This window comes from Girardinichthys multiradiatus, chromosome 13 (genome assembly GCF_021462225.1).
Source record: "Girardinichthys multiradiatus isolate DD_20200921_A chromosome 13, DD_fGirMul_XY1, whole genome shotgun sequence".
In the NCBI taxonomy this organism is placed as follows: Eukaryota; Metazoa; Chordata; class Actinopteri; order Cyprinodontiformes; family Goodeidae; genus Girardinichthys; species Girardinichthys multiradiatus.
Window position 1 is genome coordinate 39,323,783 of NC_061806.1, and position 15,308 is coordinate 39,339,090.

The following is a 15,308-nucleotide window of genomic DNA, read 5'->3' on the forward strand; positions in this document are numbered from 1 at the left end:
TCCATCTTAATGACTCGAGGCACTTAAAATACTGCATTTTAATAATTTGGATGCATAATGAAGTCATCCCAATGAGCCGGTTTGCATCCTGCTGAAACATATCTCATTGACTCAGTGTCAAATAGGAGCTTTATTTGATTTATAGCTTCATTTTCTAAAAAGACTCTAAATACTATTCATCTTTGTTCTGCAACAAAACAAAAAGCCCCAGACTCGCATATTGAGTGTGACAATGTTGGGACCCACAGCCATAGTTACAATGTGGAAGGCCAGCACAGTCTTTCCTCGAACTTTCAAAATAAATTGCATTAACCTACTTTCGACTCTGAGGTCTACAGAAATTACAGAGTTCCCAGCACGACGTCGAGTGAAGCAGTTTCCCAAGGAAGGACAACGGAACGCGTCACCGTGGTAACATGCAGTTGGCCGGCAACAGACTGAGGTTAGCTGAAGCTAACCGTTGTTCAAAGAGGATGTTTCTTCAAACTTTGTCGTCGACCGGACAACTCCTCCTCAGCACGGTTCATACAAGGTTAGGGTTTGGGCAGAGAGAAGTGATTTAAGGTGAAATGATCTAAAACGTTTTCCATTTTATGAAGTTTGGTTTTGTTTGTGAAACTCAGCTATCTTGGTGCTAGCAGGCTATCTGCAGCACATGTGCTCAATTTTGTGTTCTGTGTTTGTGTGTTTTTTTAAAGTTCAGACAAACTTTATTTAAAGGGTGATTTTAAACACAGAAGATTGATCATAACGCGCCGTCCACGCTTATGCATTTTAACCCTTTTATTAACTCTGGTATTTTAAAGGTATGTGTTTGATTCTGGTGCTAAGCTATCAGATTCTTTTGTTAGCTTTAACTGCTAACAGCTAAGAACACGTGCCTGCATACATGAGCCCATTTCTCCAGAAAGATTTGGCCCTTTTTCAAAATATTTCCTTAAATATTTTACTCTTTCCTTAATATTTCTTTAAATATTATTTTAATAAATAAAGGCAGCTAATGAGACGCCGTTGAGAATTAGTCATCCAGACGGTTGGTTTTATTCAGCAGATCATTCTTTAAAACATTATTTTATTAAAATAATATTTTATCTGATCTTGCATTGTGAATGATTGTCTAAAGGTATGCTGATTATTGCCTAAGTTAGTTCCAAGACTAACTTCACTTCCAGATTCTTCAAGATAACCCTTGGTTCTCAAACATAAACATTGCATGGTAATGTTGCATCACTCTTTTGGTCATGATTTTCAATCATCTTTGATCAATTCAATTCAGTTTATTTATATAGCGCCAATTCACAACACATGTCGTCTCAAGGCACTTCACAAAAGTCAGGTTCATACATTCCAATTAATCCTAACCATTGAACAGTGCAGTCAGATTCAGTTATTTATTCAAATTGGATAAAAAGTTTTTCTATCTAAGGAAACCCAGCAGATTGCATCCAGTCAGTGACTTGCAGCATTCACTCCTCCTGGATGAGCATGTAGAGACAGTGGAGAGGAAAAACTCCCTTTTAACAGGAAGAAACCTCCAGCAGAACCAGGCTGAATGTGAGCGGCCATCTGCCACGACCGACTGGGGGTTTGAGAGAACAGAGCAGAGACAGAAAAAGAACACAGAAGCACTGATCCAGGAGTCCTTTCTATGGGAAAGAAAAGTAAATGTTAATGGATGTAGCTCCTTTAGTCGTTTCACCTAGAAAAAAGGAACAGAAACTCTGAGCCAGTTTTCAAGGTTAGAGTCTGAAAGAGAGCACATAGAGTTAGTTACAGTAGAAGCTCAGTCAGTAGCCATGTCTAGGAGAGAGAAAGGGTTAAACACTAAAAGACAGGGCCATGTGGATCATCTGTAGAAGGTGAGCATTAAGTTGTTGCCAGCAGAAGCTCGGACGATTCCCCTCTCCAGAAAGGTGTCACAGGTAGATACGTAGTCAGGCCGGGTGCAATGAAACCTGTTTAATATGGGATTTAAATTACATGTCCTGGTCAAAAGTAACACCAAGGTTTTTTACTTAATTATCACAGGTCAATTTAATGCCATCCAGGTTAAGTGATTGACTAAGCAGTTTCTTTTTTATGTCAACTTGTTTATATTGTACATAGCCCATTAGTCTTCGTTATTCTTTAATTCTGCTTGGTAGTTTAGTTGGATTGTTTTAGCACAGTAAAGAGTTTGTTGATCGAAATATGTTTGACTTTGAGTTGACTTATTTTTGTTAATAAATAGTTGTATTTTAAGAAATTGTCTGAATTAATTCCACGTGTTTGCAGAGTTTTGCTGTTCAATAATGCCAGAGCTCAGCTCATCCCTTTTGATTTTGTCCTAATACCACTGCCTTACTGGGCTGGTATTCACAAGACTACCCTTAGCAGACCGAAATATTATTTCATAAAATATTAAAGTATTAACATTAAATATTAAATAATATTTTCAGATTCATAGTCACAAGACAATGTAAGCACAATGCGCACACTTTAAAGCTTCAAAATATCATGATTCATTCCAGCAGGCTGTGGTACCTTGTGCAGATTAGCAAAACATGGTCAAATTTCTTTTGTAAAAAAGTATATCACTTTGTGAAGAAGGATGCTTTTTAAAGGTTTAGTTACTTGGTGATTATAAAGCCCAAACAGTGAAAAATTACTTCATGCTGAAATTTAAAGGCACATTTTAACCCTGTGACATGTATTACCAGATCAGTGTAAAGCTAATCTTTATGACAGACAGTGGTGCCTTTAAAAGCACTCTGCCTTCCTGCCGTTTAAGCAAATTGAAGTTTTTTATTCATTTTCAATCATTTTCTACCGCTTCTTCCATAGTGGGTCGTGGGGAAGCTGGTGCCTATCTCCAGCAGTCTATGGGCGGGAGGCGGCCCATAGACTAATGGAGATAGGCACCAGCTTATGTTTTTGGACTTTGGGAGGAATCCGGAGTTCCCGGAGAGAACCCATGCACGGGGAGAACATGCAAACTCTATGCAGAAAGACCCCCGGCTGGGAGTCGAACCCAGGACCTTCTTGCTGCAAGGCAACAGTGCTGACAACTGCGCCACAGTTTTTTATTCTGTTCAAAAATATTTCAGAAAAGAAATAGTTACATTGCTCTGAAAAAAACCATTTGTCCCATACAAATTTCTTCTATATGTGCTTTTTTGTCACACTGTCAAAAGAGATTTTTGCCCCACTGCATCCAGCTTCTAGAAAGGTTTTAGCTCAGAGAAGCCCCACTAATATCCATGTTAAGTAGACAACCATGTTACAACTCCCCTAACAGATGCATATAATCTATCATATTATCCTGGAAACAAGCATTAAGAGGACATATCATGCTTTTAAATCCTTCCTTCTCACACTTAAATCCTTCAGGTGTGGTCTATATAAAGTGGAACTGCAATGATATGGTCCGAACCCCTTGTTATTGTAGCTCCACAGGCTCCTCTTTTTCCTGTTCTGAGGTGCGTCTGAGAGCACCTTGTTTTGTTGCCGTATCCTTAAATGCTACTGAAGCACTCACACCCCGCCACCCTCCAGATCAAGGAGCGCTGCACTTTAACCTGTTCGGCCATTTTTGTAGTTTGATAACAAAGATCTAGCACCACAGAAACAAGACAAAAACATCAAAAATAATGCTAAGCTGTTTTATGTAATAATAATAATCAAAACAAGCAGCACCGTTCTGTCCTCAAGGAGCTAAAAGCAGCACACAGCGCCAACATCAGCAGAAGGCACGATGCTACTGCTAACAGAACCATATGACCAGGACATCAACACACAATAAATTTATGTCTAAAATAACGTTTGTTGTCATTTCATCATTATTTGCAGCTTACCGCTTTCCTGTGTCCGTTGTTTCCATAGACAGAAGAACTGACCCCTTAATCAGATGAAGTCTTTCAGCAAATCCTTCTTGATACTGGAGGAGACTGCTGAAGTGATCGTCTTAAAGTGGAGAAATAGGAGTTTCGCCACTGAGGTGGGAAAATTTCCATGAAAAATAAAATATAACCAGGCACTTTGAAGAGGTTCTGATGCTGGGGGGTCGTGTAATGAATTGCGTGGGTTGACACACCCAACACCCAAACTGAACTTATCCTGTTTCAGCATAGGCATACTAGAGCTTGGACTACAAAATCACAGCGAGAAATAAAAATGGTAGATACGCGAAATGGATCAGCCACGACTCCATGACATTGTTTAGCAGTTCCGCAGCAAATACGGTAACATAACAGTTGGAAAAATGTAACAGATGATGAAAAACTGAACAGACTGAAAAACATGATCCAAACAGAATAGAGATATCTCTGCAAAATCTAGAGACTAAATTGAACTTTTCTGCACTACTACAGACTCCAAGTACACAACAAATTAAAGGCTAAAAATGTGGATTTTGCATAATATTTCCACTTTAAGTATGAAGGGACAGAGTGGCGAGTGACATGAACCCGCATTAGCAGGAAAAAGCAGCACCTAATGGCTAAGTTATTGTGTAAATTTGATTACAATCGCATCATTCATTCCTGTTATAAGGAAAAACAAAGAACAATAATCACTCTCAGCCCATTCCTGCTAAATTTGTACTCAAAAGGACTGAGTCTAGAAGAATGCTGTAAATACTACCGTTGCTGCAAGGGACTCACCTATGTTTGTTTACATTAGCATGCGTTGGTGAAATGATCGATAAAAAAATTAATACAATCTCTAACGTAAAGATAACACAGAACGTTCATTTTTCTGCAAAACACCTACAAAATTCTTATTACATCTTAAATAATAGCCAACATTACGACACATGACAACCCATACCTATCTGGGTTGCCAGGAGACGGCACCACCAGTTATTAGCTTTATGGGACAGTTACATTTATACATAGGTTTTGGATAGTTTTTTTCCATAAATAAATGAACCCATCATTTAAAAGCTGCTTTTACTCAGGTTATCTTTGTCTGATATTAAAATTAATATGATGATCTGAAATATTTTGTTGTGAGAAAAGAGCTCTGATGTTCAGTTTGACTGAAAATGTATTAATCTGATATCTCACAACGTCACCAGAACTAGAACTTCCTCTATTACATGAGCCACAGTACAGAACCAAGACATTTCTGGATCATTTTCTCCACTTAGCTCAATTCACTGGATCATGGAGTTATTCAGGGAATATAGGCCAAGTTATTCTGATATCCTCCCCCTCGAGGCTGCAAAAGGGCATTCCAGCGGCTCAAATGGAGCAACAGTAAAAAGGAGTTGCTCCCGCTTCAGTGGATGCAGGTCACAGAGAGCAGAGGCCTTTAGTGCAGTCACCAGGCTCCTGCAGAACCATTTTAACTAGTATTTAGCTTTTTATGCAGATGAATTCCTTATTATCCGCATTTTTAACCCAGAGTTATGGTTAAATTTATTATTTATTTTATTTATTTAATTGCCTTACTAATTAAACATCATGAAGCGTTGTAACATAATATTATCACATCAGTGTGTCACACTGATGTGATATCTTTATTTAAGTCTTTGCTTGATAATGCAGAACGCTTCTAGGAGTGCATCTTGAAATCAGTGCTCTCCCCATTACACATGATGGAGAATGAGAGTTCCCCAACAGATTTGAGCATGTATACTTTCTCCGGGGTAAAAGCATGGTGGTTCATAATTGTGGTAGCAGCATATCTGTGTTCTGGGTGCTGCATGAAGCCTGATAGCAGCAGCGGCATCCAAGATGTTTTTACTGTAATTCGCTTGACATGGTGGCTGCAACTAAATCTCAACAAGCAAAAAAAGAAACAACCAAAGAAATGTCCTGTGCTAAGGCGCATTGGACACTGAGATAGCTATATAGGCCCATTCAGTAAATTAAAATATTGTGAAAACGTTCATTTATTTCAGTAACTTAGCTCATTAAGCTGCACACATCTGATGTTTTCAAGCCTTTATTTATATTAATTATGAGGTTAACTTCTACTTACAGCTAATGAAAACATGACATTTAAGATAAGAATATTAGATCAGACCAATAAAAAAAACTTTTTTTATTACAGAAATGTGAGCTTTTTGAAAGGTATGTTTTAAAGATGCTTATAGGTTATTTTCAAAAAATACAAGCCTCACTGGAACACATATTCTAATTTATTGAACATGACTGTATGCTGCAACCCTCATTAAATAGGACTGTGAACCAGGCAGAAGCACCAACACCTCCAAAGTGGTGAGTTCTTCGGGTCCCATAATCAATAACATCAGGCTTCAGAGCCGTGGTGTGATCCCTTTACAGCTATCCTTAATAAACACACTGGGTTTGGATTTTGTGTGCATAATCCGTTTTAGTGCACTTACCAAGATAAGCATACAGGTCCTTCTCAAAATATTAGCATATTGTGATAAAGTTCATTATTTTCCATAATGTCATGATGAAAATTTAACATTCATATATTTTAGATTCATTGCACACTAACTGAAATATTTCAGGTCTTTTATTGTCTTAATACGGATGATTTTGGCATACAGCTCATGAAAACCCAAAATTCCTATCTCACAAAATTAGCATATCATTAAAAGGGTCTCTAAACGAGCTATGAACCTAATCATCTGAATCAACGAGTTAACTCTAAACACCTGCAAAAGATTCCTGAGGCCTTTAAAACTCCCAGCCTGGTTCATCACTCAAAACCCCAATCATGGGTAAGACTGCCGACCTGACTGCTGTCCAGAAGGCCACTATTGACACCCTCAAGCAAGAGGGTAAGACACAGAAAGACATTTCTGAACAAATAGGCTGTTCCCAGAGTGCTGTATCAAGGCACCTCAGTGGGAAGTCTGTGGGAAGGAAAAAGTGTGGCAGAAAACGCTGCACAACGAGAAGAGGTGACCGGACCCTGAGGAAGATTGTGGAGAAGGGCCGATTCCAGACCTTGGGGGACCTGCGGAAGCAGTGGACTGAGTCTGGAGTAGAAACATCCAGAGCCACCGTGCACAGGTGTGTGCAGGAAATGGGCTACAGGTGCCGCATTCCCCAGTCCTGGGCTACAGAGAAGCAGCACTGGACTGTTGCTCAGTGGTCCAAAGTACTTTTTTTGGATGAAAGCAAATTCTGCATGTCATTCGGAAATCAAGGTGCCAGAGTCTGGAGGAAGACTGGGGAGAAGGAAATGCCAAAATGCCAGAAGTCCAGTGTCAAGTACCCATAGTCAGTGATGGTTTGGGGTGCCGTGTCAGCTGCTGGTGTTGGTCCACTGTGTTTTATCAAGGGCAGGGTCAATGCAGCTAGCTATCAGGAGATTTTGGAGTACTTCATGCTTCCATCTGCTGAAAAGCTTTATGGAGATGAAGATTTCATTTTTCAGCACGACCTGGCACCTGCTCACAGTGCCAAAACCACTGGTAAATGGTTTACTGACCATGGTATCACTGTGCTCAATTGGCCTGCCAACTCTCCTGACCTGAACCCCATAGAGAATCTGTGGGATATTGTGAAGAGAACGTTGAGAGACTCAAGACCCAACACTCTGGATGAGCTAAAGGCCGCTATCGAAGCATCCTGGGCCTCCATAAGACCTCAGCAGTGCCACAGGCTGATTGCCTCCATGCCACGCCGCATTGAAGCAGTCATTTCTGCAAAAGGATTCCCGACCAAGTATTGAGGGCATAACTGTACATGATTATTTGAAGGTTGACGTTTTTTGTATTAAAAACACTTTTCTTTTATTGGTCGGATGAAATATGCTAATTTTGTGAGATAGGAATTTTGGGTTTTCATGAGCTGTATGCCAAAATCATCCGTATTAAGACAATAAAAGACCTGAAATATTTCAGTTAGTGTGCAATGAATCTAAAATATATGAATGTTACATTTTCATCATGACATTATGGAAAATAATGAACTTTATCACAATATGCTAATATTTTGAGAAGGACCTGTATGGGGGCACTTCACAAGGATAAAAATATTGATCAAATAAGCATGCTCAGCGGCTTGAAGCATCCTCAGCGGCTTGCTGGTCTTTGCGCAGAAAATACCCCCCACAGTCACTCATCCGGTTAGCTTAAAATACTGCTATTAATTCCTCTGTGAGGCTGAAACTGATGGTGGAGGTGCAAAAACTCCCATGGTCTTTGGGAAGAAAAAAAATATGAATATCACAGGGTCATAAAATTTCCAGTTGCTTTAACTTATTGGCTTTTTTAACCCAGTAGTTTGTCTCAGACAGAAATTTGACTCCGAGTTCGTTCTCTGTCATGCATGGAAGTCTAACTCAGTTTGAGTTCATACCTTTAAGTTTGTAAAGCTCCCCATTGACGGAGTGCACGATGAACATGTGTGGAGCCTCATCACTCGTAGTTACCGAGGCACCGATGAGGGGTAAGGACCCTCGGGGCTTCTGGGTTTTCCCCTGCTCGTTGATGAAGTACTGTAGCTGGCCGAGCTCTGGATCCAACACAAAGTACCTGCAGGAACACAGAGAAGAACAGAAGGGAGTTAAGAGATTAATGAACCACAGAAGAAGAGAGCCAAGAGGGAAATAGAAAACGCACCATTACTGTTATCATCGCCATCATTTTGCTTTATGTTCACATTATGATTGTGAAACTTTTTAATTTTTCTGCTGAACAAACTTCTTAGGTTGTGGGAAATAGTAAAAATAAATGCAACGAGGAGGAGAAGAAATATGAATGAAAGTGAGATGATGCAGAAAAAAATAAACATCACACCTTCATATTTTTCACCTCCCATGCAGGATATTTTTAATTACACCTCCCTTAAATTCATGTTGTCGTCAAACCATTTCTCTGCATGTTGACATCTAAGATCGAGCCAGCATCCTATGAGTAGAACCCAGAAGTGAACTCTTGGAGGATGATCCCCACATATTCCTGTCTGTGATTAACGATTCAAACAAAGCCCGTGTGTAACCGAATCTCTTCCTTGTTTATCTCTTACCAGACAATTCAGAGTCAGTAAGACTCGTGACATATAAGAAACAGAGAGGCAGAAGCATTTCACTGCCTGTGCTGAAAGGATTGGATATGATGTTCAATAAACTGGCCTGTCTGAACTGCTTAACGATTTATTCTGGTCATTACAGTTCAACACAGACCAGAGTGCACAGTTGCCTGAGGAAGGGACGTATGTTTGACCCGCATTCTGCTTCCGCTTTGCCCTGTCTCATCATTTCTGTAATCAGAGAAATGTTCCATCCATTGCTTCTCAACCTGCGGTTTTCAGTTGTCAGCTGTCTGAAAACTGATCCCCTCCCACGGCCTTGCCCTCTTCCATCAGCAGAGGCGCTGACTTGTGTCGACCAAAGCCAGCCGGAAAACAATCTGCCTGCGTCAGTTTACATCCAGCCTGCTCTTTTTCTCCCTCGCGCACTGCATGTATACCACCCTGACAGAACATCAAGTCCTATCACCCTGTTGTTCAGTCAGCAGAATGGGGCCTTTTACCGTTGACCTCTCCAGGCAGTCTTGGATTTTGCAGTTGGAGCTCACTGCAGACCTAACATGATAAATGATGCTGTGAGCAAACCCTGGGCTTGATACTCAGTCTCTCATGTCAGAGTGCTGCTGATATTACCCAACCTGCAAGGCCACAGATTCAGCAATGAGCCACGTTTTTACTTCCGGAAGGCAGATGGGAATGGGCAAGATTTTAATCTAACTATATTCAATAAATTATCTCCAAACTGCAGAAATGAAGGGTGAAATATTGATTTGAAAAAGTGTTACTACCCTTCTAAGTGCAATACAGTAATTGACATGCTGGCACCAAATACAGTTATTCTAAATAATAAATTAAATTCCTCTAAACAGCACTGAAGACATGACTGAAGGAAATTTATCCAGAGGAAACAAAGTTGACTGTAATGCTATAATTGCAAACAGCAGTTAAAAGAAAATTAGCATTTTGTCATGCAAGATGGATAGATATCCCACTGTATAGTTGATTATGTAACTGATTACTGAACTACTGCATTGTAATTACTATGACTTAAATGATTAACTAAGTAACTTGATTATAAAATTCCTGAAAGCTAAATTTGGAGCTTAATTTAAGCTATGTGACTGAATCCTACTAAGTGGTCATTTTGTAGTATCAGAAAATGTTCTGTTTTAGGACATGCTTATTCATAAATTAGTGTCTAAAATCATCCGAGTTAGAAAAATGGCAAATGGGCACATAATAGATGAAACAGTCCAGCCGACAGAGAATATCTCAGGTATGATGAGGAGCTCACCAATACTGATAACCTTATAACCCTCACAGATTTCTTTGATTTTTACTTTTTGGTCACACTTCAGTGTTTCAGATCATCAACGTGAGTAAATACAAAAAGCATGGAAAATGTAAAAGTATGGAAACCGTTGTTACATGAAGAATTGTGCTTTTACAAGCAGAGTTTAATAACATTACTAACTGACCTTACTAATGCTATCCTTTTAGAATCAAGAGATCAGTAAAACAGAACCTTTCTGACAACATGAAGTAGATTAAAAGATCCCAAGTCACTGACATTTATTAGTCTGGAAAGGGTAATAAAGACATTTTTAAGGATTTGGGACTTCAGTGAACCACAGTAAGATCCAGAATCCACATATGGAGAAACCATGAACAAGTGGGAAGCCTTCCCAGGAGTGGCCAGCCTACCAAAATTAGTTTAAGGCTGCGAGTGCAAATTAGTTTAAGGAGCACACAGAAGAACCCAGAACAACATCTAACAGCAGGACTTGCTTGCCTCGGTTAAAGAAAGTCATTCAACGTTAGACAAAAAGCACTGGTGACAAAAAACACAAAACATATTTCCCAAAAACATCCTGATAATTCCCCAAACTTAGGGAAAATATTCTGAAGAGGCGACAGTGATACTTTATGCCACCGCCGCCCCACCGCTGTTCTTATCTTGCCACCTGTAATTTTAACCGCATTTTATTTTTCATTTCAACACAGTGATATAGTGAAACCTTGGTATTATTGCTTATGGTTATTTTAACATCAGAATCCCATAATAGCTTATGCCTAAAACAAACATGGCCAAGATATACATTTTTCATGAAAACTGCATTTAATTTCCAGTTGGTATCATTTAACATTTGCAGTAATAAACAGCTTATTTGGTTTCCCCATTATTCCAATAAATCACAACAATAATTAGACTGTATAAAAAGCTTAGTCAAGCAATTTGTTCTCATTAACAGTAGTACTCTTATTTCCTAATGCAATCCCATCGATGCTGCAAGGACTAGCTTGTCAGCAGAATTGCATCTCGCTGCTTGCTTGGTGGTTAATTCTCAAAATATGCTCAGAGGGACAAGAGAGCAGAGCAAGGAAGTGAATCACCCTCATTGTTGGCAGGCAGTATCAGTGATATTTGTTCTGTAGTAAAGTGGCTTTCAGGAAATGTATGAATAGTCATCGTTGTACCATCTTGTGGTGTGATTAGAAGCTGCTTTCAATGATACTCATTCATCTCTTCAAAACAGAAACATACAACCATCAAACATGGAACATCTCAGCATCCCACTTGGAGAAAATATGCCAACAATCACTGGCTCTCAATTCAGGTTTGGTTTAGATTTGATCGATTGGTTTTCTCGGCATCCTGACGTTTGCTTTAAATATCTGCCTTTCTTGTCTGAGCAAGTAATGAACTCTTGAGTTGTCTCATTTGTTGAATAAATTACCCCTCTCTGAATTGCACCATTTTGTCTTGTGTTAAAGTGATGTAATCTTTTTGTTTTAAGTATCTCTCAAAGTCAATTTTTAATAACATCCTAAAATAAATAGCAAATTTCATATTAAAACCTGAAAGATAAGGTTTATTTATATGAGAAAAATTACTAAGCATGGGCCTGTATAGAATTCTAGGTATGATAAACTTGAGTAACAACAGTTTAGTTGTAAAACAAAGATTCAAAGAAAAAATCTGTAACAAATTTAGCAAACTTTTGTAGCAATTTTAAGTGCTTGATGTCCTGCTCTTTATAGAGTAACACCAATGTAAAAAGCAAATACTGGCTGGATTAGTCAGGCTATCTGCTGGGGTAGCCAGACTGCAGTCAGTTGCATCTCTGACATAATGTTCTTAGCTTGCCACCTGAACTATTAACAGCATTACCTTAATAGGAGTGATGGATAGTTTAGTTTCCACAACATAACTTAATGTGTTTTTTGCAACTGGAAATATATCGAAAAGGCTAAATTTGTCTTTTTGCTTTCCGGCAGTGCTCATCAACAAGTGGTGGAGGGGCAGCCTAATGCCACCAGGGAAATGTTCAGTCATTCTAGCAAAAATCGCTGCTAACATAATGCAAATAATATGTCTGTATTATTTCCAGATTAATAAACAGCAACAATTGCTTCTTTAAGGTGATTGCTGATGTCTTTCCGTTTTGGCATTGTAATAACACCCACCTGCATGTTCCAAAGCAGAAAATTACAAAGCTCCTGCATTTATAGATGTGATCACACTTACTAATGACTAAATAATCAAGCACATTTAATAAGCAGCACCTGGCTGCTATTTTGACTCAGAATGCCAATGCTAATTTTCAGTTTTACAGTGATATATAACTACATACAGGGGTTGGACAATGAAACTGAAACACCTGGTTTTAGACCACAATAATTTATTAGTATGGTGTAGGGCCTCCTTTTGAGGCCAATACAGCGTCAATTCGTCTTGGGAATGACATATACAAGTCCTGCACAGTGGTCAGAGGGATTTTAAGCCATTCTTCTTGCAGGATAGTGGCCAGGTCACTACGTGATACTGGTGGAGGAAAACGTTTCCTGACTCGCTCCTCCAAAACACCCCAAAGTGGCTCAATAATATTTAGATCTGGTGACTGTGCAGGCCATGGGAGATGTTCAACTTCACTTTCATGTTCATCAAACCAATCTTTCACCAGTCTTGCTGTGTGTATTGGTGCATTGTCATCCTGATACACGGCACCGCCTTCAGGATACAATGTTTGAACCATTGGAGGCACATGGTCCTCAAGAATGGTTCAGTAGTCCTTGGCAGTGATGTGCCCATCTAGCACAAGTATTGGGCCAAGGGAATGCCATGATGCAACAGTCTGGGTGGTACGATTCTTTGGGGCTTCTCCACACCGTAACTCTCCCGGATGTGGGGAAAACAGTAAAGGTGGACTCATCAGAGAACAATACATGTTTCACATTGTCCACAGCCCAAGATTTGCGCTCCTTGCACCATTGAAACTGACGTTTGGCATTGGCATGAGTGACTAAAGGTTTGGCTATAGCAGCCCGGCCGTGTATATTGACCCTGTGGAGCTCCTGACGGATTTGGGCAGCCGTGGTTTTATGTTTTTTGGATACAATCCGGGTTAGCACCCGAACATCCCTTTCAGACAGCTTCCTCTTGCATCCACAGTTAATCCTGTTGGATGTGGTTCGTCCTTCTTGGTGGTATGCTGACATTACCCTGGATACCGTGGCTCTTGATACATCACAAAGACTTGCTGTCTTGGTCACAGATGCGCCAGCAAGACGTGCACCAACAATTTGTCCTCTTTTGTACTCTGGTATGTCACCCATAATGTTGTGTGCATTTCAATATTTTGAGCAAAACTGTGCTCTTACCCTGCTAATTGAACCTTCACACTCTGCTCTTACTGGTGCAATGTGCAATCAATGAAGACTGGCTACCAGGCTGGTCCAATTTAGCCATGAAACCTCCCACACTAAAATGACAGGAGTTTCAGTTTCATTGTCCAACCCCTGTATATGTGACTGCCTGTGTTAAGATCAGTTATTTCAGTTAATGTTATCTCTAGAACATATCACGAAGCTTAATTGTTAATTGATTTCTAAATGTACAAAAACACCTGCTACCAAGCTTTACTTCCTTTGGATCATTCAACAATAACTTCAGCTCGATGTGCTCACAACAACGATTACTTGAACCTGAGAAGTTGAGCTTATTACATAAAATTTGTGCTGTATTTCTAGCTACAAGCCATCCACAGCGAACTGTAATGGACTGAATTCCTCAAGCTGGGCATCAAAAGACTAACCAGTCACTGAAATTACCAGGATGCCTAGCTAACTCTATAAGTATCTCTTTTTATCAACAACAGACACTCACAGGAGAGCTGTATTACCTCAGTTTTAATCAAAGAAGCACAGTCCTGAGTGCATTTGAAAAGGAAAGATTCATCCTCTCTGTGTGCTCCCTATACTCTCGACTACTTAAGAAGGCATAGATTCAGGATCCTCATATCCTACATGATCAAAGCCACATTTCATGTGATGAGATGTTTAAAAAGAAGATTGTGAGAGGCCTAAATGTTTCATATTCTTTGATGTGCATACAAGTGTTTGGATACCAGCTCACATTTCATAAACAGTAGCAGAAAGACCAGATTAAGCATGAAAAATCCTTATTAACCAGTGCAAGTCTAAATCTAAATTTGAAATATGTTGACTTGCTTCCTAACTCTGTTCCCAACACTACCACACTAATAAGCAGCTCTCAGCCACAATTCACAATCGAAAGCTGCCTGCGGTCCGGTTCTGCAGAACCAATCAGCCTCTACTACATCCAGATAATCACACTAAGCCTGCAGAGGTGGTGTTTGTCCTGAACCGGCACACTAGCTTACATTACAGCAACAAAACCTTGAGCAGGTAAATCGTGACTGACACACAACTATCTCTGTGTTTATGCTGAAAGAGCTGAAGCTTGACAGGAATGCAGCACAGCAAACTACTCTGTTCAACTTCATAACTTTCCTTTAAGGTTTGCACTGCAACTTTATATCAGTGTCTGAGTTATAAATACAAAGGATAAAGCAATAGTCCTCTCCTAAATGTATCTTTCCATACCTGTGGAAAAATAACAGCCTAACTACACAACTCTGGATATTTTTCCCAGTAAATATTTCTTTTTTTTATAATCAAGTATAATCGTCTAGACGAGAAGGTAGACAGCAATGAAATTAAAGCTAAAATACCAAAGTTGAGCCAGTAGGTGGTGATAAAATAAACATTTACACTATATCAAAATACAAAAGGAAGAGTTTTTTCCGAACAAATAACTTTCCTAAAAAGCAGAAGTATTTTGGATATTGATAATTTCTCCTCAATAACTAAAGTTTTCAACACAAAGACAAAGTTTAGTTGTGGTTGTCGTGGTTTCTGGCTATCTTTTTTTTCTTTGTAGTTAAAAAATTGGTATTATGATTATGGAGGCTAAAAAATAACATTACAAATCTCCAAATGTTTCTTCATTTACACACACACATATACGCATCAATATATCTATATCGATCGATCTATCGATCGATATAG

At 39.3% G+C, this 15,308-nt stretch overlaps 1 protein-coding gene and 1 long non-coding RNA gene across 2 annotated transcripts in view; one reads left to right on the plus strand and one right to left on the minus strand.

The window, feature by feature from the left end:
• The window catches only part of LOC124879942 (oxysterol-binding protein-related protein 10), a 140,692-nt gene that overhangs the window by 116,166 nt on the left and 9,218 nt on the right, over positions 1-15,308 (minus strand). Inside the window, exon 2 of the mRNA XM_047384804.1 lies at positions 8,265-8,440. Coding sequence (XP_047240760.1) covers positions 8,265-8,440 — 176 coding nt within the window. The remainder of the gene's footprint in view (positions 1-8,264; positions 8,441-15,308) is intronic.
• On the plus strand, positions 522-9,612 carry LOC124879947. The gene is made up of 3 exons (XR_007041178.1): positions 522-564; positions 3,862-3,976; positions 9,079-9,612. It is a non-coding gene; the product is annotated as an uncharacterized LOC124879947 (long non-coding RNA).